Consider the following 25,453-nt stretch of genomic DNA (forward strand, 5'->3'; position numbering starts at 1 on the left):
AAGGAGACCTCTTCTCCCTTGAATCAACTCTTGCTTCTACTTGGGATGTATCTGGTTGGTCCCCCTGTATACGATGGTTAAGCCTTTTACGTCATGGCCTCGTGTGATTTGCTCAGCACTCCAAAGACAGAAGACTTGGCTGGGATTAAAAAAAAAAAAAAAAAAAAAGACCATTTTTAGAAAACTGTTTTATAAATAGACTCTTATACAAAGAAGAAGCACATATACAGAGCACCCAGACTCCCAGGAAGGCGGCCCCTGGCCCTTCTTTCCCGCTCTGGGAAAAGAGAACAGGAAAGAAGATTCCATCTTGTTCTTAACTATCTCCACTATGCGGCCAGTTTTTCAAGCAGCGTTTCTATTCCTTTGCTGGCATTTTTGTTTTTCTCCAATGTGGGAATGAGGCCTTTGAGTCCAGCCTTGACTTTGTTTGCAACTTCTTGATCGGAGCTCTGGAGAAGGCTGAGGAGACAACAATCAACCAATAAAAAAATGACATTTCATAAAAACCCCTAACCATCTGCCAATACTATCTCCACCCAAGGTAGAAAAAGTTCACCCATTTGTGAGACAAGCCTGACAATCATAAACACATCTTTTTAATTCACCAGATGAACGAGGGGGGCTGGGAGCCTATATTCTGAGAGCACGTAAATAGAAAACATTTTATAATCTTGCTGGCAGATCACACGGAACTCCGTTCCGTACAGAACGGGTCCTACATTCGCTGGTTATCTTAGGACCAACACCCGGTCTTAAATGTGTTTACTGCATGGATTCTAGCCCCTCTTTCCTACCCAGATGAAACTCAAGAACAGAAACCTTGTGTTTTACTTCTCTATTTCATGGTACCATGGGGCACACAGATGACCGAGAAGACTTCCCTGAGTGACCGCGTAGCACCAGTGACCAGGGGCCATGCAGGAAAGGTGGAGGGCCCGAGAGGGAAGCAGCTAAGAGCCTTCCTTCTAAACTCCGTGGCTAAAACATCCAAAAGGGTGAGGAGCTTAAGGGCCTAGATTTGAAACCTCCCTCAGCCACTCGGTAACTGTACCCACCAGAGCGTGCTATTTAAAATGTCTGTTTCCTGACCTAGAGACGGGATCAACAACACAAGCCACCCCCTACCGGAGAGATTTCTTGAGGCTCAAATGATCACATATGGGAGGCACCTCGCCAGGGCACGGCACTTAGCGAGTACTTCATGAACGGGAGCCGCTAAAACAAACCAGTCAGCTCTGCTTCCTGGAAGCCTGCTGGAGCCCTATCCCCACAAGGGAACGGAGTCCCAGAGGCTGCTACCAAGAGCCCGCGAGACCCCTTTCTCTTTAAATAGGGGCTGGGGCACAGGCACCCGACTGTAGAAGACCAGGGCTCCCCCCTTCTGCACGACCACATTTAATGCTGACCTCAGAAACACATCCTAGAAACAAACCACTTGGCATTTCCCCAAGTCCCTGGTCCTGATAACTTGCGGCACGTCCACAAAGAGGACGGTTAGGTCAGCAGCACCGAGCAGCACTCTGCCGTTGGCGGGGGACAAGGCCCGGCTTGCCACTTGCAAAGGTGCGAAGTAAAGTGCCCTTTTAACAGATTCGTGACTCACCGGGTAGTTTCTGGCTAAGCACGCACTCACATAATGCGTGGACGTAATAAAAGTATTTCCTGAACACACGCGCTGGACGTAAAGCTAAGAATTTTACATACACCATCTCCTATAGTTTGCATAACAGCCTATGATTATTACTAATCTAATTTTACAACCAAGAAAATGAAGGTCCACAGAAGCTGAGTGATTTGCCCAAGACCGCACAGTGAGCTGGGATCGAAACCCAGGCAGGGTGTCTAAAACCCACGATGATCTAAGTGCTAGAGGATTCTGCTGCCCCGAGTCGTTTTTCAGATAGCCGACAAGGCTGATCCTCTTTCTCACCAAGGATGCCTTTTCACTTACTGTAAAAAAGATCTAGGGAATACTGCACAAGTTTGAAGTAAAATACACAAGCAGAGAATTTTACCAAACAAGTCAAGCACATGACTGTTCTAAACCCATTAAAACTGATTATTGTATTAATTATTAGGTTATATGTAGTTCAGCACCCCTTCACAACCTCAAATATCTTACATGCCAATGTTCCAAAATAAATCTGTAGTATCCTTCTAATGTTTGAAATCCACCCAAGAGCAGCTTTGATTGATGAGCAATCTTTACAAATTAATTTCATGGCATGGTTGAAATTTTTAGTTAATTGAGCGTTAATGAAAGAATATGTCAGTAGGTGTTAACACTCCAAACGCCTGGTAAAGAAACTCATCTTAAAAAAGTTCATGTTTCGGCTAATGGATTCTGGCTGTTCAACTTCAACTGGAAAATGAATTAATTTTCATAAGAAATGAACAAAATGAACCGCACCGCCCATATATTTGGAGATCCTGATCTACCTGAAGTAACAGATTGTATGGACCGTGTTTATGGGTATATGTGTACCAAAATCAAATCGTAGACTGAAGAAAGACTTCTAACTTTTACAAACAAAACAGATCAAATTACACAGCATGCTGCATGTGACATACTGTGGGAAATTCAAACGTATCCCCTTTTCCAAACCTCGGTAACATAGCAGGGGAAAAAAAAATCAGCAGTGATTACTTCACAATAACAAACAAATCTATTTTAAATGAATGCTGTTAATAGAAGGGTTTCACATCCAGGAACAGAACGTACGTAAGTTTCAATGACCTGTTAATTATAAACTCCAAGTAACTCTGGAGAACAACAGACAAGTTGAGCACATGCCTCGATTCACAAATCATCAGTATTCTATCATGTTAATTAGAAATAAACAATTAACATGCAGACTTCAGTAGCAAATGCTCCCAGAATCCTTTTAAGAATACTGGAAAGTAAGAAAAATGACACGTAAAGTCAGGCATGATTTAAAAAGCAACTTTGTCAGTTTTCACAGGGACAAGACTAATTCGTTAATAAGAATGCAATTACAATTTTGGTCAAAACCATAAATGTGATGAAACAATCAAATGATACACTGTGTGATCTCTTATTTACACGTGGAGTCTAATTTAAAACAAAACAAAAACAAAACAAAACAAAACCCAGCTCATAAATACAGAGAACAGATAGGTGGCTGCCAGAGGCAGGAAGGGTGTGTGCGAGGGGGAGACTGTGCATATGCACGAGGAGGGTCAAAAGGCAAAATGTCCAGGGGTTGCCAACACAGACTTCCAGGAACAAGGACCAGGTGAGGAGATGTGACACTGGCCGGACTGATGGCTTATTACTTCGGAACGTACAGTTTAAGCCCAATGAACGCGAAATGCCAAAAGGTGAACTAGTTGCTACAGATCCCTTTTTTTTTTTTTTGATATCTATAATTCCCAATGGCCATAATAATGTTCCAGAAAACGTATATACTTGGCAAATCCTATGAATTACATAATTTATAATAATCGGGTGTCGGAGGGCTCCACAACCTGGGGAGAAAAGAAGGTCGTGAAAGTGACCCCTACACATTAATCAGACGTAAAGCGCTTTCCTGAGTAGAGCGAGGGAGCAAGAGAGAGAATCCAATTCTATTTTGGTCAAAGCCGTCAAATAAACTTCTAAGAACCGACTGAAAGAGTTACGTCTGGCCTCTGCTATTTGCTGTGCCCGTATGCACCCTGAGGGACCGGGAGTGATGGCCAGCGATCAGACACCAAGGACAGACCCAAGGAAGAACGTGGAGGAAGAGGCTTCTGCGCCAACAGGCAGGAGGAGGGGCCTGTGTGGCCAAGGCACACACGTACGTACCTAGCAAGAATAATGGCACCTCGGTTTACACTGGCCCAGGACCTCAGGTTCTTCACACCAACATGCTCTACAAGTGTTTTTGCGAAACAACCTGAAAAATTGAAAAATACACTGAAGCTTAGTGAACATCACACCAAGATTTAAACTCCCAATCTACTTCTCTACTGCCCTTAAATCTACAAATATTCCAATAAAAAAGTGAATAAAGAGAGTTCTGACTCAATCTTCCTTAATACTAAAAATTCCAGCTGATTTATTTGATGTGTGTTTTTAAATTTTTTTGTTTATTTCTCGGAGAGAGAGAGAGAAACAGAGAGATAGAGTGAGTCAGAGTGCGAGTGGGGGAGGGGCAGACAGAGAAGGAGACACAGAATCGGAAGCAGGCTCCAGGCTCCAAGCTGTCAGCAGAGTGCGATGTGGGTGGGGCTCAAACCCACAAACCCTGAGATCATGACTTGAGCTGAAGTCTGGCGCTTAACTGACTGAGCCACCCAGGTGCCCCTCATTTTTATTTTAAAAAGCCATTAAGGTCCTACAATTGTCTTCTTTTTTACAAAATGTTTTATTTATTTTTGAGAGAGACAGAGTGCAGGGGTGGTGGAGAGAGAGGGAGACACAGAATGGGAAGCAGGCTCCAGGCTCTGAGCTGTCCGCACAGAGCCTGACTCGGGGCTTGAACTCTCGAGCCGCAAGATCACGACCTGAGCCGAAGTCGGACGCTCCACCGACGGAGCCACCCAGGCGCCCCTGTTTAATGTGTTTCCAATACAGCCATTTCCTTCTACTCTGATCCAGGTTTTAGACTTTGTTTAGAAATAATTACTCAGGACAAACAATGAATTCTTATAAAATGAGCACTTGGTCGTGCTTTTATCTCTTTGTACTATTTAATGATTTAACCCTGACCTGAAAGGCATTCAGGAAGTGAATGTCTGACAGCAACACCTCGTGCTTGGATAAGAGCAAGTTCTCCCTCGTGAAAAATGCTCACTCAGGAAGTGACTAGTGGTCACGTGACTATTGTGATTGACACCTGGTAATTTCTGTCTACAAAGCTAGCCATTCACCGGTCAAAAATGTTACTCATCTTGAGTTATTAGCTTGCTTGTCATTATCAGATTCCCAAGGGCTTGGTATATTATCTTATTCACCGTGTGATGGAAGTGTATGTAACTAATTCTTGGACAAAGCAGAAATTCTGAAAGCTAGGGTTGGGTACAGATGTAAGTGAAGGGAAACCTATCTTGAAGGTAAGTATCTTGGGTGGTTGCGTATGTAATTCAGTATCTTCTGAGTATCAGAAGATACTCAAATGTGAGGACCCTTTAAAAGCCAAGAGGCCTAGGGTTATTTAGCTCTTCACGGCACAGGTCGAAGGACAGCAATCGGCCAGTGAGGCAGATGGTGTTTTCCAAAGGTGACTGACCACGACAGTATCCCTGTCCTGTGTGCTCTTCTAGAATGCTGCACGCGCCCACCCCCACCCGGAGCTGGAATCAATGTCTTCTTTTGAACTCTGGTGGGCCTGTGACGGACTTAACCAAGAGAGAAGGGAAAGAGCGATGTTAAGTAACTTCTATGGCTAAATCATAAAAGCACCACGCACCTGCTTTCTTCTCTTAGAGCCCACCCACCATGTTGTGAGGAAGCCCAAGCAGCCTGGCGGGATGGCACGAGGCTGCTGGACTTGGCCACCGCCAGCCATCGTCCAAGTGCAGGGATACTCCGACCCTAAGCCGAGCTGCTCCAGGTGACAGTGAGGAGAACAAAACCAAACCCCGATCAGATGTTGTTTGAGAACTACCAAGTTTTGGGGTGGCTTGTTACACGGCGACAGAGGACCAAGACAGCCAGCCATGCCCATTCGGAGCTCCGTGAATGTGAGGAACATGGCAGGTCCACACAAGCATGTGCTGCCAGTGTAACCGAATTAGGGACAAAAGTCACTTGAAAATTCTTTGGATTTTATTTATTTATTTTTTTAACTTTATTTATTTCTTTATTTATTTTTTATTTTATTTTTGGGACAGAGAGAGACAGAGAATGAACGGGGGAGGGGCAGAGAGAGGGAGACACAGAATCGGAAGCAGGCTCCAGGCTCTGAGCCATCAGCCCAGAGCCCGATGCGGGACTCGAACCCACGGACCGCGAGATCGTGACCTGAGCCGAAGTCGGACGCTTAACCGACTGAGCCACCCAGGCGCCCCGAAAATTCTTTGGATTTTAAAAGTAAACCAGACTTTTCTGACATAAACTCAGCTCAACAGAGCACTGAATTCTTAATAATGAAAAAGATGATTCAATACATTATTTTCCCTTCAAACTGTGTTACAAGCTGTCTCCTTTACGGGAAGCGTGCAATGAAAAACAGCCCCAAGTCTCTGATCCTCAAGGGAGAGTGAGAAGTGACAACTGTACTACTGTACTGATCGCCCCACTAGCCATCAGGCTGCAAGTTGCCTCAAGACAGAAATTCATGATCTGTCGCTTTGTCCAGACACAATGAGGGTTTGGGAAAGCCCTTCAGTGGCTACAATACTGGATGGAGCTCGAACTCAGTAACAGAAGGTCTGGTCAAAGACAGGACCGAGACAGGAATGGGATGCCACTTTTCAGGCGGATAAAAGACGCTGTCCTTCTCTTGAAAGCTGACTTTCTGCAGAGCAGCAAGCGGCCAAGCACTGGCTTGCTCTTTGGTCATATGTATTTTCAATGCCAAACAGGCATTAGCTCAAAATTCTGAGGAGGATAGTTTTCTTCTGCTTATCCTTTCCTCCAAAGTAGAGATAAATACACTTTTCAGCTGGGGGTAGTGACACTCACAAATCTTCCCCCCCTTCCCGCCCCCACCCCCTCAAGGAACGGAATGGCACTTTAGGGCTCTGGCCAGCCAGATCCAAAGCCGGAAGTAGCGAGGGAGGGTGGACAGAGAAAGGAAATTAAAGGATTATGGGACATAAATTTCCAACATCTACTAGAGCATTATTTGCAACCCCTAAATTACTTCTCGTTCATAGACATCATTTGTAAACGCTCAGCAAGTTTCACTTGAACATAAACGACCGGCATACAGTTCAGGGGCGTCAGGAATTACTGAAATTCCACATGAGATACAGGAAAAGGTCAAGTTTCACAGCCTACCTTCTCTTCCGCTTTCCTTCATCTTCTTATCTTGTTCTATTAACCACTTCAGAACGAGATGTCCCGCAGGATGCTCTGCGACGTGAAGCTGCAAGGGGGCAAGGAGGCAGGGACTTAAACAGCGGTCTTCAGCCACGCCTCGGCCGACAATCCATTCTCTATCACCGCACACAGGTGAGGACTCAGACAAGTTGGAAGTTCGACAACACTCAGGAGGGAGGTCATGATCGGGAGTGGCCCTGAACGCCTGGAGGGACCAGAGATCTGGCCCAATCCCCAGATTGAGAGGAAGAGGGACACCGCGGCCAGAGCCACTAAAAGGCACTTCAGGCGCGGCCTCATGACCTCCACGCTGAATAGCACCACACGGCGCTCGTCCCAACGTCCTGCCAACCACTGTTCAGGCTGCAATAGGCAGTTCTGAGTGCAAATGAACCTGTGGGACGAAGCGTGACAGCAGAAACACTGACACTTGGTCCCCACGGGTCCCACAGCACCTAGGATCTCTCCTTATCAAGCATGGAGACAACGGGCTCCATCCCTTGCAGAGCAAACTCATCACGCCTACATCCTCCTGGCTGGTTTCTACGCTCTGCCCTGTGAGGGGAGGGTCCAGACCCAGGGCCCGCAGCAGGAGATAGTAGACTCCCCAACACACAGGCCCTGCCCGGTCTGACCTCTGCCTCTTCTTCCCTCTGCCGGCTGACCTCCCTTGAGCCCTCTGTCCCCAAATGAGCCGAGACCCTTCCCTCCTTCCAACTGCGGCCCCTGTTCCTCCCTCTGCCTTTCTTCACTGAGCTACGATCCTCCGGCCTCAGTGTAACCTTCACTGCCTCGGGGAAGCCTTCCTGGGGACAGGCTGGCTCCCATTCTCATACGGCCCCAGAGAACACGTACGTGTCCTTTACAGCAGGTATCTCCATCCTCTAGTGGGTAATTATCTGGGTATGTATTCGTCTCTATGTTGTGTTCAGCAAAACGGTAAGCTTTGGGGGATGGGGGAACAGGGCTGACCGCCGCCCAGCAGAGATGAGGCGTGTGGATCAAGGAGCTTAAGAGGTAAGGCAGAAGGAGTCCCGGGCCAAGGCAGGCAGGCAGGGGAGCTATCAGAAAGAGCGGACTCTTTTAATGGGAGGGAACTTGGGAAGACTTCAAGGAGAGGGACTCTGGGCAACTTCTAGGATGAGTGAGGCTTTCTACAGGGACAGCACGGCAAAATGGGGACACAGGTGGCATCCAGGGTGAGGAAAGAGGTGCGTGCGAATGCAGAGAGGTGCAAAAATCCACAGTGAATTCAAAACAGAGTGAAGAACACCGCAAAAGCTAGGAAGGCAGCCTGGTGCCAACCACGGGCCGCAGAGAGCCGCGTTAAGACGACGGTCTCGACTCTGTGGGTAAGAGGAAGTCACGGGAAGCTCTGAGGAGGACAGCCCTGCAGCGGCACCGTGTTCCGAATCCGCAGGATCAGATGTGCTGCGGGTTCGGGCTGAGGGGAGGCAGTCGGCATCGGAGTTCTCTTCGAGCCCTGATCTCGGTGACCGGCGTCTGTGCGACGCTGCAGCTTTCCGCCTGTCTCGCGACAGCACGTTACCTCTCCGTCCTGGCCGCCCGGGTGCAACTCTGCGGCCGCCAAGCCGGCGATGGCGCTCATGGTGGGCTGGACGTCTCCCGTGGCAGCTCCCAGAATGCCGGGCACCAACACGCACGCAGACTTATCCAGCACCACTTCGCGGGCGTGTCCTTGCAGGTAGCTTAACAAAGCCGGAGAGACGGCCTCCAGGAGCTCTCGCCGGCGGATGGCGGTGTCCTTCTTACTGTAGGAGCGTGGCGAACGAGGCACTCAGGTGAGATGAGTGGCGACGGAAAGACAGGAATCTTATCACCACAAAAACCTCTACGGGCTTTAAACAATCTGCGTCAGGGGCGCCTGGGTGGCTCAGTCGGTTAAGCATCCAACTTTGGCTCACATCATGATCTCACGGTTCGTGGGCTCGACCCCCACGTCGGGCAGCCTGGAGCCTGCCCTAGATTCTGCATGTCTCTCCCTGCCCCACCCCTGCTCATACACACACTCTCTCTCTCTCAAAAATAAACACACACTAAACATTTTTAAGAAACAGTCTTGGTCCAACTTGGCGTAATCGTTTCTCTCTCTGTGGTGTGCAGGTAGTAAGCAACTTATAAGGGTGGGATACCTCGCTTTCATCTTTGTGTCTCCAGGATCTGAACAGTGCCTGTCACAGAATCAGCACTTAGTAAGTGAACCTCGCCCGATGTAATACCCAAACAACAACAACAACAAGTTAGAAGACAGGATTAGACTACTTTATGGACTCTACTCTCTACAATATCGAATTATATGATAACAATAGCTTTAAAAATAAAGCAAAACTGATCTCCGGGGAGGACGGCAGAAGAGGACCCTAAGCCCACCTCCTCCCGTGGTTACACTCGATAACACCCACATCAGGGTGAACAACCCAGAGAATGACCAGAGGACTGGCAGAACTGCGTCTAAACCGCTAAATCTAGAGATGAGGCCATACTGGTGAGGACAGGAAGGGAGGAGACGCGGGTCGGAAGCTGAAATGATGCCCAGGACTATCTGCAGTGGGGGTGGAGGAGGGAGAGAAACAGCCCCTCACGAGAGGCGGGCCCTACACGGGGTGTCTGCCTGGGGAAGACGAATCCCTGTAACATGTGGGATCGAAACATGTGGCTTTGACAATCAGCGGGGCATAATCTCATGGGTTCTTATAATTGGTGGGGCTTAACACCCAGAACTTTCAGCATGCTTGGCTCTGGGAGAGCAGGGAGGGTGACAGAAAACGGAGTCCCTGCCTTAGAGACAGCATGACAAAAAGGTCTGTGGAGATACACAACACAGAAGCAGCAGTTCGAAAAGCACCTGGGATATGCGGGAGGGAAATCTGTTTACTAAGCTCACAGCCTGGGATGGAGGGGCAGGGATCTTCGGGACACTTCTATAGGAAAGAAGAAGCTGGAGGGCGCCACTTCCCTCCCCTGTCCCCTGGCCGAGGCACACGGACCCCTGTGGGAACGGTGCCCACGCAACACCGTCCACCTGATTTGCTAACAGCGCCCCCCATCTGTGAGCACTTCTGTAGACTCAGCCCTCCTGGCTAGGCCTCAGCTCCGGGACCCTGCCCCCCCACGCGCCCCACCCCCCCCAAACCGACTAGCTCCACGCCGTGTCCTCTTGCAGACCTCCCTCCTCCAACACTCTTGGCCCAGAGACCATCCGAGGCAGGGCCACAAGCTGAGGCCGTGTGTGAGCAGCTCTGACAGGGGCCAGCACCACTCCGCAGCGACTCCCGCCCCGGGGAGAGGGCAAGTTAACCACCCGCAGTCTAGGGCAGCGCCAGCAGGGTCTGGGCGAAGACCTCTGGTCTGACAGCGGGTCCCGCCCCGGGGAAAGCTTCTCAGGGGACAACACAGGGAAGGCACCGCTGCAGGTCGGGGCTACTGCACCATGGCAGACACCTGGTCTGACTCAAATCGAGCCCGAGGCGGCCCCACACTGGCCCACTAACACAGGGGCCAAACAACAATAGAAAATGGAAAGAGATTAAGGGAATCAGCAACGTCACCAAGCGTAATAATATTTGCATTGTAAAGATCCCGGAAAAAGAGAGAGAAAAAGGGGCAGAAAACTTACTTATAGAAGTTACCAGCTCAAAACTTCCCAAATCCCCCAAAGGAAACAGATCCCCAGATCCAGGAGGTAGAGAGAACCTCAACAAAATCAGCCCAAGGAGGTCCACACCAAGACACACAGTAATCAAAATGGCAAAACGTGCCGGAGACTTTTTAAAGAAACAAGAGAAAAGAAAACATTTACATACAAGGAAGGGAAGCCCCCTCAGGCTATCAGCTGATTTTTCAGCAGAAACCCTGCACGTCAGAAGGGAGTGGCGTGATATATTCAAAGTTCTGAAAGAAAAAACATGCTACCAACAATACTCATCCAGCAAGGATATCATTCAGAATAGAGAGATTAAGAGTTTCCCAGACGAACAAAAGTTAAAGGAATTCATCACCACTAGACCAGCCCTGCAAGAAATGCAAAAGGAGACACACCCTGAGTGAAAAGGAAAGACCGTAAGCAGGAGTAAGAAAAGTAGGAAACATAAAGGCAGCAAAATTCAGTATATTTATACCAATCAGTTGAGGGAGTGACAAAATAAAAGGATGTAAAAGTATGACACCATGCCTAAAATGAGGAAGGGAAAGAGCAGAAAAGTAACAATTTGGTGCTTTTAGAATGGGTTTAAACTCAAGTGACCATCAACTTAACAGATTCCTAGATGCATAAGATGTCACATATAAACCTAATGATAATCCCAATTTAAAAACCGGTAATAGATATGACTAAAATAAAGAAAAAGGAATCCAAGTATATCACACTACAGAAAGCCAGCAAACTGTGAGAGAAAAGAGCAATGGGAAGGAACAGAACTACAAAACAATCATAAAGCAAGTAACAAAATGGCAATAAGTACGTGCCTATCAATATTTACTTTGAATGCAAATGGACGAAACACTCCAATCAAAAGACATAGGGTGACAGAACGGATAAAAAAAGATTCATCTATATGCTGCCTACAAGACTCATTTCAGACCTAAAGACACATGCACAATGAAAATAAAGGGATGGAACAGCATTTATCAACGAAATGGAAATAAAAAGACAGCTGGGGTAGCAATACCTGTATTGGACAAAACAGACTTTAAAACTTACAAGACTGTAACAAGAGACGCATAAGGATACTGCAAAATTATAAAGGGGACAATCCAACGAGAAGAGATAGCGATTGTAAATATCCATGCACCCAATGTGGAAGCACTCAAATACATAAAGCAGCTAATAACAGACATAAAGGAAATAACTGATAATACATTAACAATAGAGGACTCTGAGAATCCATTTACATTAACAGACAGATGATTTAAATAGCAAATCAACAAGGAAACAGTGGCTTTGAATAACAGTTTAGACCAGATGGATTTAACACATACTCAGAACATTCCATCCTAAAACAATAGAATACACATTCTTTTCAAATTTATATGGAATAGTCTCCCTAATACATCATAGTAGGCCACAAAACAGGTCTCAGCAAATTCAAAAAGACTGATGTCATATACCACGTATCTTTTCTGACCACAATGCTATGAAACTAGCAATCAACCACACGAAAAAATCAGGAAAGAACACAAACAGATGGACGCTGAATAACATGCTACTAAAGAATGAATAAGTCAATAAGAAATCAAAGAGGAAATTAAAAAATTCACGGAGACAAATGAAAATGAAGACACAACAATCCAAAATCTTCAAGATGCAGCAAAGGTGGTTCTAAGAGGGAAGTATACAGCAATACAGGCATACCTCAAGAAGCAAGAAAAATCTCAAAAGAACAATTTAATTTTACACCTAAAGGAGCTAGATAAGAACAACAAACAAAACCTAAAACCAGTATAAAGAAGGAAATAATAAACAGAGCAGAAATAAACACAACAGAAACTAAAAAAACCCAATAAAACAGATGAAACCAGGAGCTTGTTCTTTGAAAAGATGAACAAAATTGATAAACCCTTAGGCAGCCTCAAATAAACAAAATCAGAAATGAAAAAGGAGAAATAACAACTGACACCACAGAAATACACAGGGTTACAATATAATAGTATAAAAACTTGTGTGCCCACAAATTGGACAAGTTAGAAGAAATGCATGAATTCCCAGAAACATAGAACCTTCCAAAACTAAATCTGGAAGAAACGGAAAATTTGAACAGGCCGATTACCAGCAATGAAACTGAAGCCGTGATCAAAAGACTTCCAGCAAACACAAGTTCAGGACCAGAGGACTTCACAGGTGAATTCTACCAAACATTTAATGAAGAGTTAATACTACCTATCCTTTTCAAACTACTCCAAAAAATAGAAGAAGGAACGCTTCTAAATTCATTCTATGAGGCCAGCATTACTCTGATACCAAACCAGATAAAGGCACTACAGAAAAATACAGAGACTCACAGGCCAATTATCTCTGATGAACACAGATGCAAAAACACTCCACAAAATAGCAAATCAAATCCAATAATACACTAAAAAAACACTCACCACAATCAAGTGGGATTTATTCTTGGGATGCAAGGGTGGTTCAATAGTCACAAATCAATCAAAATAATGCATCAACAAGAAAAAAGATGTTTCAATAGATGCAGAAAAAAGATGTGACAAAATACAACATCCGTTCATGATAGAAACCCTCAACAAAGCAGGTTTAGAGGGAACATACCTCAAGATAATAAAGGCCATATATAACAAAAACCCACAGCTAACCTCATCATCAATGATGAAAAACAGCTTTTCCCTAAGATCAGGAATAAGACAAGGATGTCCACGCTCAGCACTTTTATTCAAGAGTACTGAAGTCCTAGCCACAGCAATGAGACAACACGAAAGAAATAAAAGGAATCTAAATTGGTAAGGAAGACGTGTAACTGTCACTCTTCGCAGAGGACATGATACGATCTAGAGTAAACCCTAAAGACTCTAGCAAAGAACTACCAAAACGGATAAATGAGTTAGGGTCACAGGATACAAAATTAACAATCAGAAATCCACTGCATTTCTATACACTAATAATGAAGTAGCAGAAAGAGAAATTAAGGAAAAAAAACTCCATTTACAATTGTACCAAAAAGAGTATGTAGGAATAAACTTGAGCAAGGTGGTGAAAGACCTATACCCTGAAAGCTATAAAACACTGCTGAAAGAAACTGAAGACACAAACAAATGGAAAAACATTTCATGCTCATGGATTAGAAGAACAAAAATTGTTAAAATGGCCAGGATACCCAAAGCAATCTACAGATTTAATGTAATCCCTACCAAAATACCAATAGCATTTTCCCCAGAACTTGAAGAAATAATCCTAAAATTTTTATGGAACTACAAAAGACCCTGAATAACCAAAGCAATCTTGAAACAGAACACAACTGGAGGTATCACAATCCCAGATTTCAAGATATACTACGAAGCTGTAGAATCAAAACAGTATGGCACAGGCACAAAAAACAGACACATAGAACAATGGAACAGAAGAGAGAGAGCCTAGAAATGAACCCACAATTATACGGTCAATTAATCTTCAACAAAGGATTGCAAGGCAAGAATATGCAATGGGACAATGACAGTCTCTTCAACAAAGATATTGCGAAACTGGACAGCTATATGCAAAAGAATGAAACTGGACCACTTTCTCATACCATACACAAAAATAAACTAAAAATAGATTAAGAACCTAAACTGGACACCTGAAACCATAAAAATCCTAGAAGAGAGCATAGGCTGTAGTTTCTCTGACATCGGCCATAGCAACATCTTTCTAGATATGTCTCTTGAGGCAAGGGAAATGCAAACAAAAATAAACTACCAGGGCTACATGAAAAGAAAAAGCTTCTGCACAGCAAAGGAAATAATCAACAAAACTAAAAGACAGTCTACGGAATGGGAGGAGTTATTTGCCAGTGACATATCTGATAAGGGGTTAGTATCCAAAACATATAAAGAACTTGCACAACTCAACACCAGAGAAACAAAGAATCAAATTAAAAAAGGGCAAAAGACATGAACAGACATTTCTCCAAAGAAGACCTACAGAAAGACAACAGGCACATGAAATGATGCTCAACATCACTAACCATTAGGGAAATGCAAATCAAAACGATTAGATACCACCTCACACCTGTCAGAATGGCTAAAATCAGAAACACAAGAAACAATAAGTGCTGGTGAGGATGTCGAGAAAAAGGAACCCTGTTGGTGGGAATGCAAACTGGTGCAGCCACTGTGGAAAAGAGTACAGAGGTTCCTCAAAAAATTACAAACAGAATTACCGTATGATCCAGTGATTCCACTAATGGGTATATACCCAACGAGTACGAAAACACTAATTTGAAAAGTAACTAATTAGTAGTAACTAATTAGTAACTAATTAGAATTAGTAACTAATTCAAATTAGTACGAAAACACTAATTTGAAAACATACACCCCTATGTTTATTGCAGCGTTATTTAGAATAGCCAAACTATGGAAGCAGCTCAACTATCCATCAATAGATGAATGGACAAAGAAGATGTGGTGTATAGAGACAATGGAATATTGCCCAGCCATAAAAAGAATACAATCTTGCCGTGTGCAACAACACGGATGGAGTCACAGAGTATAATGCTAAGTGAAATAAGTCCGAGAAAGACAAATAAAATAACATATGATGTCACTCATATGCAGAATTTAAGAAATAAATCAACTAAGAAAAAAAAAGAGAGAGACAAACCAAAAAACAGACTCTCACCTATAGGGAACAAACTGATGGTTACCTACCCAGAGGGGAGGCGGGGACGGGAGTGGATAAAATAGGTGAAGAACACACTTACGATGATGAGCACTGAAGAATGTATAGAATTGCTGAATCACTATATTGTACCCCTGAAACTAAAATAACACTGTATGACAGCCATACCAGAGCTTAAAAAAATAAGTAAAATTAAAAAAAAAAAAAAATTGCTCCAGTTTAAAACAAATAAATGCAGCAAAACCAAAACGGACCACACAATGAATGCCTACTCTGTGCCAGGCACTCAGAGGCATTCTTTTGGCACAATACATTTATCTCCTTTTCTAGATAAAAACTTTAAAGAATCTGCCAAAATTACAGGCTTAAAAATGGGATTCACCTTCCAAGTTTTAGAGAAGCACAAGAGAGGATATGCATGTGTGAGGAGATTTCTGGAAATGTAAGCTACTCAAAATAAGCAACCACACCAGAAAACAAAGGGCTCAAGCCACTGTACTATTCTTACCTGTGTGCGTTCCCATCTCCTCTCTGCAGAACCTCAATAATTTCCCGCACTGTGTGTGCAGGATCTCTGGGGCTCAGTAAATACAAGAGGACCTTCCTTCCGTATTTGTCATTTATTATGTTAGGCAAGGAACTAATAATTTCCTGTGAAATCAAAGACACAAAAAATGAATCTAGGTGCTTAAAATAATGTGCACTCGAAATCCAAGAGGTACAGAAGGGTACATTCTCCACTATTTTTCCCAATGTACGTAAAAGAAAATGTGGAGCTAAGTTTGAAATCATGTCATTAAAGCACAAGGATTTACACTCAGAACACAGACTGGAGTCTGCACTGTGACTAGCATTACTGAACAAATCCATTTATATAAGTGACCGAGCTCAAGGACTTAAAAAAAATATTTAACGGAGTTCTCTTCATTCACCATGACCAATAGTTCTTAGGCCACTATTACTAGGGACACCGCTTGCTGGGGTCACTGAGCAGATACAGTCAATTTGCAGCTGCTTTAAATGCAGCATCAGCATCGATGAAGAACATTCTTATTAGAATTTCCCCACTGAGATGTATGTGAAGACAGATAAAGGAACTCTGTTAAATCGCACAAGTGAATAAAGGCTTTTAAAGTTAGCTGCTTATTCATGGCAAATGAAGGCTGTTTAAGGATTGCATTGAAAACAAAAATGGGCGGGGAAGGAAATAAATGCAGAAAGACTCCACGGAGCAGTTACAAATAATTACACTCTATGACATTTCCAATCAACTAACCAAGAACAATAATCTCCTTTTCTAGTTGTCTGAATTTAAGTAACAAAGGCAATGTCATCCCCACCCCAACTAAGCTCCTGTATAAATGCCCTGATGTTTTCAGACAGGAAAGTCACTGTGAAAAAACTCCTGTATTCTTAAGAGAGAATCTGCAACAGAAAAAAATCGTTCCCCCCCACCACAACATTCCTATTTCTTGCAACAAGCCCTAATAGATATTCAAAGCCATACGTGTTTGAGCAGCAGGGATTTCTGCAGAAGTGGTTGGGGCCACAGAAAAAATTCAGTCCAACACTTGAGGTTTTCAGATGAGGAACCCATAAACAGGGCAGGTGACCTGCCCGAGGACAGTGGCAGGGCTCTGACTCCATGGAAAGGAATTCTCCGTGAGATAATATATACTTAGATGTTCCGATCTCTTAAGTAACTACTGATTACAGTGAGGTTAGTAATTTAACGCAAGGAACCGAGCCAAAGATGAAGTTGGTCATCGAGGAGATCACAACGCTACCAAATCTGTGACCCAGACATTGGCAATGCCAGCTCCAGATTCCACGCAAGAGCCATGGTTCTCTTTTTAAGATCCCAAGCTTCCCTCATTATCTGCGCAAAAGTGTATGGTGCTTCCTGTGATCACCAACAGAAGCTAACACTTGTTAAGAGCTTACCAGGAACCAGAGCCAGTGCTGTGAGCAGAACACCCTTCATCTTAAATACTCTTCACAGCACCTTGACAGAGGTACTAGGGCTCCTTCCATTTCACTAATAAGAAGCCCAAGGTTTACACGAGTGGAGTGACTTGCAGGAGAAGTGTAAAGGTCACCCATCACCAGTTTGTTCTTTGTATTTGAGTATATTTCCGATGTTTATTTTGTGTTTTATAATGAGTAAGTCACAGGGCTGTAAAGTACAGCATAGGGTACAGAGTCCACAATATTGTCATGACCTTGTTGGGGACCAATGGGGACGCATCACCATGAGGAGCACGGAGGAATGTAAATAACTGTGGAATCATTATGCTATACACCTGAAACTAATATAATATTGTATGCCAACTTTACTTCAATAAAAAAAAACTATGCAAAAACACAGGGAAAGGTTAAGATGGTAAGTTTGATATTATGTGTATTGTACCGCAATTAAATAGAAAAAAAAAAAAAAAAAAAAGAACACGAAACCAGGAGCCTCTATCCCTATGGAGCTCAAGTTCCTAGAAGCTGGCAGCTACCTCCCATAGCCCACCCCCCCACACCCGGCCGGGCTCCTCATGTGCCCTCCTGGTCTGTGAACGCGTCTGACTCTGTGAGCCCCGGGTCACGTCATGATTAACCGCTGAATGAATGGAGAGCAAGGACAAACTGCAAGGATGTGGAGAGCAGGTCCGGCTGGGAGAGCAGAGAGCGCTATCTAGAGACTGAACTGGGGCTTGGTCATAAAAGAGGAGAGCGTAGGCTGTGACTTCCACCTGACATTTCAGGAAAGCCAGTTACTGTGAACAGAATGCTTAGTAACACTAAGCTGTCTTGGCTATTTTTAAAAGCACTGCATGATGCAACAGGTTTTGTGGTGTCTGGGTGGCAAATACCACACGTGACTCTGTAAACATCTGTGCAGGGTGTCTGGCAACCCATCCATTCTGCTACGTAAACGCCTTAGAAAAACATGGAGACCTACACGGATGCTCATAAAATCACGTGGGATAGCAAAATCTAAAGAGAACTGAAGTATTTTTAAAATTATAAACAATCTAAGTCTCCAACAGAAAACTGGAAAAATTATTCTACTCATAGTACAATACTATTTGGCACTGAAAATCAGGGATTTAGAACAGGGCGGGCAAGCCATGGCCCGTGGGTCAAATCCAACCTGCAGCCTGCTTTCACATATCCAAGGAGATAAGAGTGGTTTTCATATTTTGAAGGGGCATTAAAGACAAAGACAAAACAAAACACAACAAAAAAAGCACACAAAAAAACCAAGACTAGGGAACAGAGATCATAAAATGGCTCACAAATCCTAAAATAATTACAATCTGGCCCTTTACGAAAAACTTGCCGACCCCTCCTGAATCGCACAAAGGCAATGCCAAAAGAAAAAAGCAAGGTGCAGAAAAAAACAGACAAGGCATCGTTTATGGAGAATCTGTAAACATGCAAAACAGTACCCTATACATTTACATACAGTGAAAGGGCAAGGCTCCCAAACAACAGAGAATTCATCCCAGTGGGTATGGGGGAGGGTGGGATACACAGTCAGGACAGGTCCACAAAAGGCACGAACTTCAGTGTGCCTGTCAGGTTTTACTTCTGGTCAGATGCTGGGAGGCTGGGTGTCTGCTGCGTCATCCTTTGTACCTTTGTGTACATTTAGAAGATAATATATTTTAAAGTATGCATCAATATTCTTCACTTTCAAACAGCAACTGGCCGGTTTGCCTACGTCCTTCTCAGAGGAACGTGCCGTCAGAGCAGCCGCACCACACCCACGATTCCAGGGTAAAAACGGATCAATTTTAGAAGCATGTTTATTTTGGAAAGTAAAGCAGGTGGAGAAAGAGGAAGGCTCAGATGACCGGGCTGTGGTTTCAACCTGACGTTTCAGCAAGTCTGGTTACCCCTGAACAGAAGAATGCTTAGTGGCCACGCTACGCTTTCTTGGGTATTTGTGAAAAGCACTGAACGCCACACCAGGTTTCGTGGTGGTATCGGCATTCCCGAGTTCCGTCGCTAGCTATAACAGAGCGTAAGGATACACAGTTTCGTCAGTTAGAAGCAAGAGTTCAGCACAGAGGCCACTCTCAGGGAAAGCTGCCCCAGGTATGAGCAAGTCATCAGGAATGTAGCTTAAGTAGTTATGGGAACCAAACCGGTAAGCACAAGGAATCAACACTGTTTCACAAGCAACTTCTAAGTGGGATGAATGCTTGGGCAAAAATTAATCTAGCAGACAACGGAGGCAAATCCTGAAGGGAGTCCGGCCTCTCTTGAAATCCATTTGGAACACTTATGCAAATTGCAGTTGTTGTGAAAATATTAAAACAAAAGCGAACTTTCAATAGCCCAGCCTGTTTCCATTTTCTTGAAACAACTTTATTCATTTTGCCAATTTATGGCCTCACATCTCTGTCACCGGAATGAAAAACAATCATTATTGATTGGAGTCAAAAGGGTAATAAAGTCACAAGGAACATGCCAAAATACTCAGTTTGTGTCATGAAAGTCTTGCCAACTTGTTTCTTCCCACAATCCTACCCCAAAGAAAGTCATCGCAATCTTAAAACAGTCAAGGGGAAAGTCACAACATGACAGCGAGGGCATGAGAAATTCACACACACTGGGACCGACAGCTGGCATCTACCCCTGGACCAGCTGGTCCCTTTTTTCTACTACACCAGCTCTACCGGTCCAGACCAGCTGCACAGAGACCACAGCACCACCGCATGCCAACAGGTAAAGTCTCTTTCTGAACGTCCACAAGGGAGAAGCTGCTTTTGTCACTAAGATTGGCCGAAGGGCCCCACCTGGATGTATGAAACAAAGGTTCGTGTAATCCAAGTCTATACAGATCATACTGTTTTAAGAGGCTTCTAATTTTGGTCACTGCTACCAATGTTGCAACTGCTCATCCCTACCCCCGTGACCTCTGTCATGTACCCCACACCGTTTATGCACTAGAAAGAAAGGAAGGGAAGGGAAGAAAGGATGACATAGTCAGAAGTCAGAAAAAGAGGCAGGCGTCGCAGAATGCCAAAAGGACGACTTAGTTTTCCTGAAGGCAAACTTAGGGTTAAATGAACTGCATTTCTTTATTACCACTTCATGGTTGCTGGACCAGGCTACAAGGAACTGCTGAAATGAAAAGGAATTTTCTGAGAATTTTTAATAGGACTCTGACAAAGCTTTCACGGAAGCTCTAAGGAGTATCGCAATTGAGGGAGTTTTATCAGCTCCATCCAGGAAGGGGCACTGATAAGTCGGGTAATTGTGTACAGGTCGTTTCTCCAAAGGAAGGAGAGAAAGGTCATGGGCATCCGCTCCCTGTGGGTTCCTGACTAACTGCAGAATTACTATGGCAATGAATTTCTGAGCAAACCCGAGCACTGCGTTGCTAATTTTTCATTTAGCATGTCCTGTGGTCTGACAGCCATGTTATCCTAATTTAACCAGTCTTTTGCAAATTGAAAATAATATTATTAATATCAAGTTATAATATTGTTGTTTTGTACAGGAAAGAAGCAAGTGTCCAAAACGGACTTAACAGAGTCAACTAAAAAAATAAATAAAAACTTGGTGGTAATCATTTTGCAATAAATGAGTATCTCAAATCAACACAATGTATTCCTTAAATTTACATAATGTTATACGTCAACTATATCTTATTAAAATCAGAAAAACAAATAAAAACAAATGAAATACTAAACAAACAAATTAATAAATAAAACAAAATACTGGCAGAAAGCACACTTCCAGGTCGTTACACTTATAGGTATGAAGTCAAACTGACACAGCCACAAATTTAAGTTCTATCCAAGACCATCAGAATTAATTACTTACTGATATGATTATCTGCTTCACAAGCTTAGTATCATCAATACAATCAAATGCCGCCAATAAGACCAAATGGGAGTACTGGCCCTGTAAGAAAGGGAAGCCAGGAAAGGTTAGAAACATGTACAGCCTCTCCCCTTTAGTATACCCGTGGAGTCACTTTATAAAGATTATCAACCCAACGACTATCTAAAGTGATAGAAACAAGACAGATAAAAGCCATTCAAAGGAACTTCCTCTCTTATCAGGACCTAGTTAATGATATTCTAGGTTGATTACAAGAAACAAAGAAAAGCAAAAGCACATTCTTCAGTATCAAATAGGCGAGACTCACTTGTTTTTTAACCAGGATGTAACACCTCTCAAAAATAAGTATCCTGTTAATAAATTACTACTTGAAATTAAACTCAAAAAGTTCAAGTGGAAGTGGGAAAAAAGCCCAAGAATGTAGAACTACGTATATATAATTTCAATCATGAAAAAGAAAGTATATAAACTCAGATATAATCACATATAAGATACAAAATACACATGTGTACACAGAAAATCCTGGAAGGAAGGACACTGTAATAGTTTCATTTTCTTTTGTATACTAATTTCTTTCTTTTTTTTTTTTTTAACATTTATTTATTTTTGAGACAGAGAGACAGAGCATGAAGAGAGGGAGACACAGAATCCAAAGCAGGCTCCAAACTGTCAGCACAGAGCCTGACGCAGGGCTCGAACTCACAAACTGCGAGATCATGACCTGAGCCGAAGTGTGATGCTCAACCCACTGAGTCACGGTGGCGCCCCTATTGTCTAATTTCTTTAAAATAATCCTGTTTAATTAGAATAGAAACACTAAAAAAATAAACTAAAAAAATATATTTATATAATGACTATGAGAATTAGGTAAAAATAACCGCTTTTAATATAGCAGCCCAAGATCAAAACATGTCCATGGTGACACCTCTTGAAATAAGAGAATTACTTCCGCGATGCTGACACTGTTCCAAAGTTTAAGAACTTCTACTTTATGAAAAAAAGCGTTTTCACAGCTTGTGGCATATTCTTTTTTGTATCCTAGGTAATGATATCAATCATTTTTACTTGGAGAGGGTATGTGACTTCTGAAAATACTCATTCAGAGCCACGTATAAAGAACATGGCAGGTAATAATGTTTCAGTTAGAAACTAACCAGAGAGGGACGCCTGGGTGACCCACTGGGTTAAGCTTCTGACTCTTAATTTTAGCTCAGGGTCACGATCTCACAGCCATGAGATCGAGCCCCATATAGGGCTCCATGCTGAGCGTGAAGCCTGATTAAGATTCTCTCTCCCTCTCTTTCCACCCCTCTCCCTTGCTCACACACACACTCTTTCTCAAAATAACTAAACATTAAAAAACAAAAAACTGGAGAAAACTGACAAAGTCTAACATCGTTACCATAAAGACCAACACTACTAAAAATGGGCAGAGAACACAGTTCACAGAAAACATGGGACAGCTGGCTTTAAGCATAGGAAATAATCCTCGTCAATTAAGGACAATCATTAAAACAACGAAATACCATTTTCCACCTATCATATAGGCAAAAGTGAAAACTCTTGCTAATATACTAACTTGACAAAGGTTTGAGAAAAACAGGCGTGCTCGTCACTGATGAGAATGTACAGTCATTCGACTTCTTTGAAAAGCCAAGTGACAACATTCATAAAAACTTGAAATGCACATACTTTCAGATCTAGCAATTCTATCTCCAGGCATTTATCTTCCGCAAAGGCACAAAGGGCATGTTCTTTAGCACTACTAGAAATAACAAAAAACTAGAAACTACCCAAGTATCCCACACTAGGGCCTGGTTAACTGAGTTACGGAAGTCCTATAATGAAACACTATCCGGTCATTAAAAAGAACGAGGGAGGTACAAAGTGTGTGTGTGTGTGTGTGTGTGTGTGTGTGTGTGTGTGTGTGTGTAGAAATAAAAGGACCCTGAGGTGAATTAAGAGCCTATAATGAAACACTATCCGGTCATTAAAAAGAATGAGGGAGGTACAAAGTTGTGTGTGTGTGTGTGTGTGTGTGTGTGTGTGTGTGTGTGTAGAAATAAAAGGACCCTGAGATGAATTAAGAGAAGCAAACAAAGCATAACAATGTGTACACAGCACACAACCACCAGTCTCTGATTTTTAAGTCCACACACAGAAGCATGCCCACATTCTCTGGGTGAATACAAAAGAAACTGGAACAGAACGTCAGTGACAAAAAGACACCTCTACAATTACAGCTGGAGATTTTTAATACACTTTTCTCAGCACCTGATGGAAGCAGCCAAGGAGAAACAGATCAGTAACAACACTGATGAGATGAACAACGCTGTCAACCACCCTGATCTGACATTTATGGAATACCACACGCACCAATTCCACAAAACAAACTCTCCTCAAGATCCTGTGACAGACCATAGGCCAGGCCACAAGATGGTAAGTCTTTATACGTGTAAAAGGACTGAAATAAGAGAGTATGTCAAGAATCCCCAATACGTGGAAAATTAAACATGTCTAAATAACCATAAATTAAATCCATGGGCAGTTACTAGTTTATCTCCTCTCTTTAGAAGCAACTCCGTGGGATAAAAAAGGCACTGCCGCTGTCCATTTCTTGTTACCATCATAATGCCTTGCTGGGATCAGGTTCTCCAAAACAAAACAAACACAAAAACCCCAAAACCGTTTATACAACTGTAAAATTAAAACAAATCTAATTTTATTATTTAAGAATGTGTTTTACTTTGGGGGCTACCTGGGTGGCTCAGTCGGTTAAGCCTTAGACTCTAGATTTCAGCTCAGGTCATGAACTCATGGTCTGTGGGTTCGAGCCCTGCATTGGGTTCTACACTGACAGGACAGAGCCTGGTTAGGATTCTCTCTCTGTCCATCCCCCCACTCACTCTCTCTCTCAAAAAGAGAGAAACAAAGAAAGAAAGAAAGAAATGTCTTTTACTATTAATACCTTTCAGAATTTTCTACTAACATTCGGTTTTTACTCATTTCTAATTTAAAATACTCAAATTAAAATGTTAGAAGATTTACTTCACGATGAAAAACAAACAGTAAAATCTCATATGTTGGAAACAACTCACTAGAGAATCTTTGCTTTCATTTTGTTACAGAAAAGTTAGTTGCCTTACATGGCCTTATACTCCCTCCCCGGTCTCCAGCTGCGAACGTCCATAGGCACAGAGTGCCAATTTATCGGTGTCCAAAGTGGCCACCAGCTGCTAGGAGTTCTCTTTGCATTTTTGATAGGATACAGTTGTTGTGGCCAATTTTAGTTCCCCAGTAAATCAGAAGCTTTAACATATGTTTGCTACTATGTATATTCTAGAAATACTATGGAAAACTAGTAAGTATTTAAATACATGGAAATACTATCGTTCAAGGCAATTAATCTCTCTGGAAAAAACTTTTCATACCTTCTATGATTTCATGAGGAGAGCTTTTATAGCATCTCCAAAGGGTTCCAAAGAACTACAAAACTTAACAACTGGAATTTTCTCTGCTGACTTTACAAATTTATTCTAGACAGTAATTTCCGCGTTTAATAACATAAATGGACAGATTCATTAAAGAAGTTAAATATCAGGTCTTCAAAAATATCTAATAAAAATGGAAAGTTGTCACAGTATGAAATTAAATGCAAAAAGGAGAAATCTCATTTAGTATAAACTTAATGCCATAAAAAGGCAGATGCACAGAAAGAGATTGTACTAAAATAATGAATAATTTTCTTGTTGGCAATTTTCTGAAGTTTTCAAATTTTCTACAATAGATGTGATTTCATTTTATTAAAAATAAGACAAAAAGCAAACAAAAAATAACAGAAATTTTACTTTTCTTATACTTACATTAGCCACCTTTTCAACGTAAGTCTTCATTGTTTTCACAATCACTTTCCTGTCCTTAAAAGAGAAAAGTTAATTTGTCTTACAACTTGTAGTTATGGATTAAAAACTACATGGCCAAAAATGTCTAGAATGCTAAATTTCCACCAGTCTGACACACTTTTCTCATGAGTGAAAACAGGTACGTGGCCAGAACCAAAAAAACGGCAATATACTTTAAGTCTTTCCAGAGCTATTCCAATCCAATTAGACCTGTACGTGACAATCCATCGTGACCTAAGAACGGAACCCTAAAGTTATTAGCTGTGAGGCAAACCCAGTGGAAATACCTTCTTTTACAGGGAGAACGGAGAGATCTCTTTCAGCGTGTGAACTGACTGGAAATGCGTAAGGGTGCAGCATTCA

At 42.8% G+C, this 25,453-nt stretch overlaps 1 protein-coding gene across 2 annotated transcripts in view; it reads right to left on the minus strand.

Annotated features, from left to right (window-relative positions):
- Positions 1-173: 173 nt before the first annotated feature.
- Positions 174-25,453, minus strand: part of PUM3 (pumilio RNA binding family member 3) — a 38,940-nt gene continuing 13,660 nt past the window's right edge. Inside the window, exons 11-17 of one of the 2 annotated variants that reach the window (XM_047829498.1) lie at positions 25,052-25,105; positions 21,168-21,248; positions 15,847-15,989; positions 8,544-8,766; positions 6,953-7,040; positions 3,812-3,902; positions 174-462 (exon numbers count right to left, since the gene is read on the minus strand). In XM_047829498.1, coding sequence (XP_047685454.1) covers positions 330-462; positions 3,812-3,902; positions 6,953-7,040; positions 8,544-8,766; positions 15,847-15,989; positions 21,168-21,248; positions 25,052-25,105 — 813 coding nt within the window. In that variant the 3' untranslated portion in view covers positions 174-329. The remainder of the gene's footprint in view (positions 463-3,811; positions 3,903-6,952; positions 7,041-8,543; positions 8,767-15,846; positions 15,990-21,167; positions 21,249-25,051; positions 25,106-25,453) is intronic. The other variant, XM_047829499.1, reaches the window with a different exon arrangement.

This window comes from Prionailurus viverrinus, chromosome D4 (assembly GCF_022837055.1).
Source record: "Prionailurus viverrinus isolate Anna chromosome D4, UM_Priviv_1.0, whole genome shotgun sequence".
Taxonomy (NCBI): domain Eukaryota; kingdom Metazoa; phylum Chordata; class Mammalia; order Carnivora; family Felidae; genus Prionailurus; species Prionailurus viverrinus.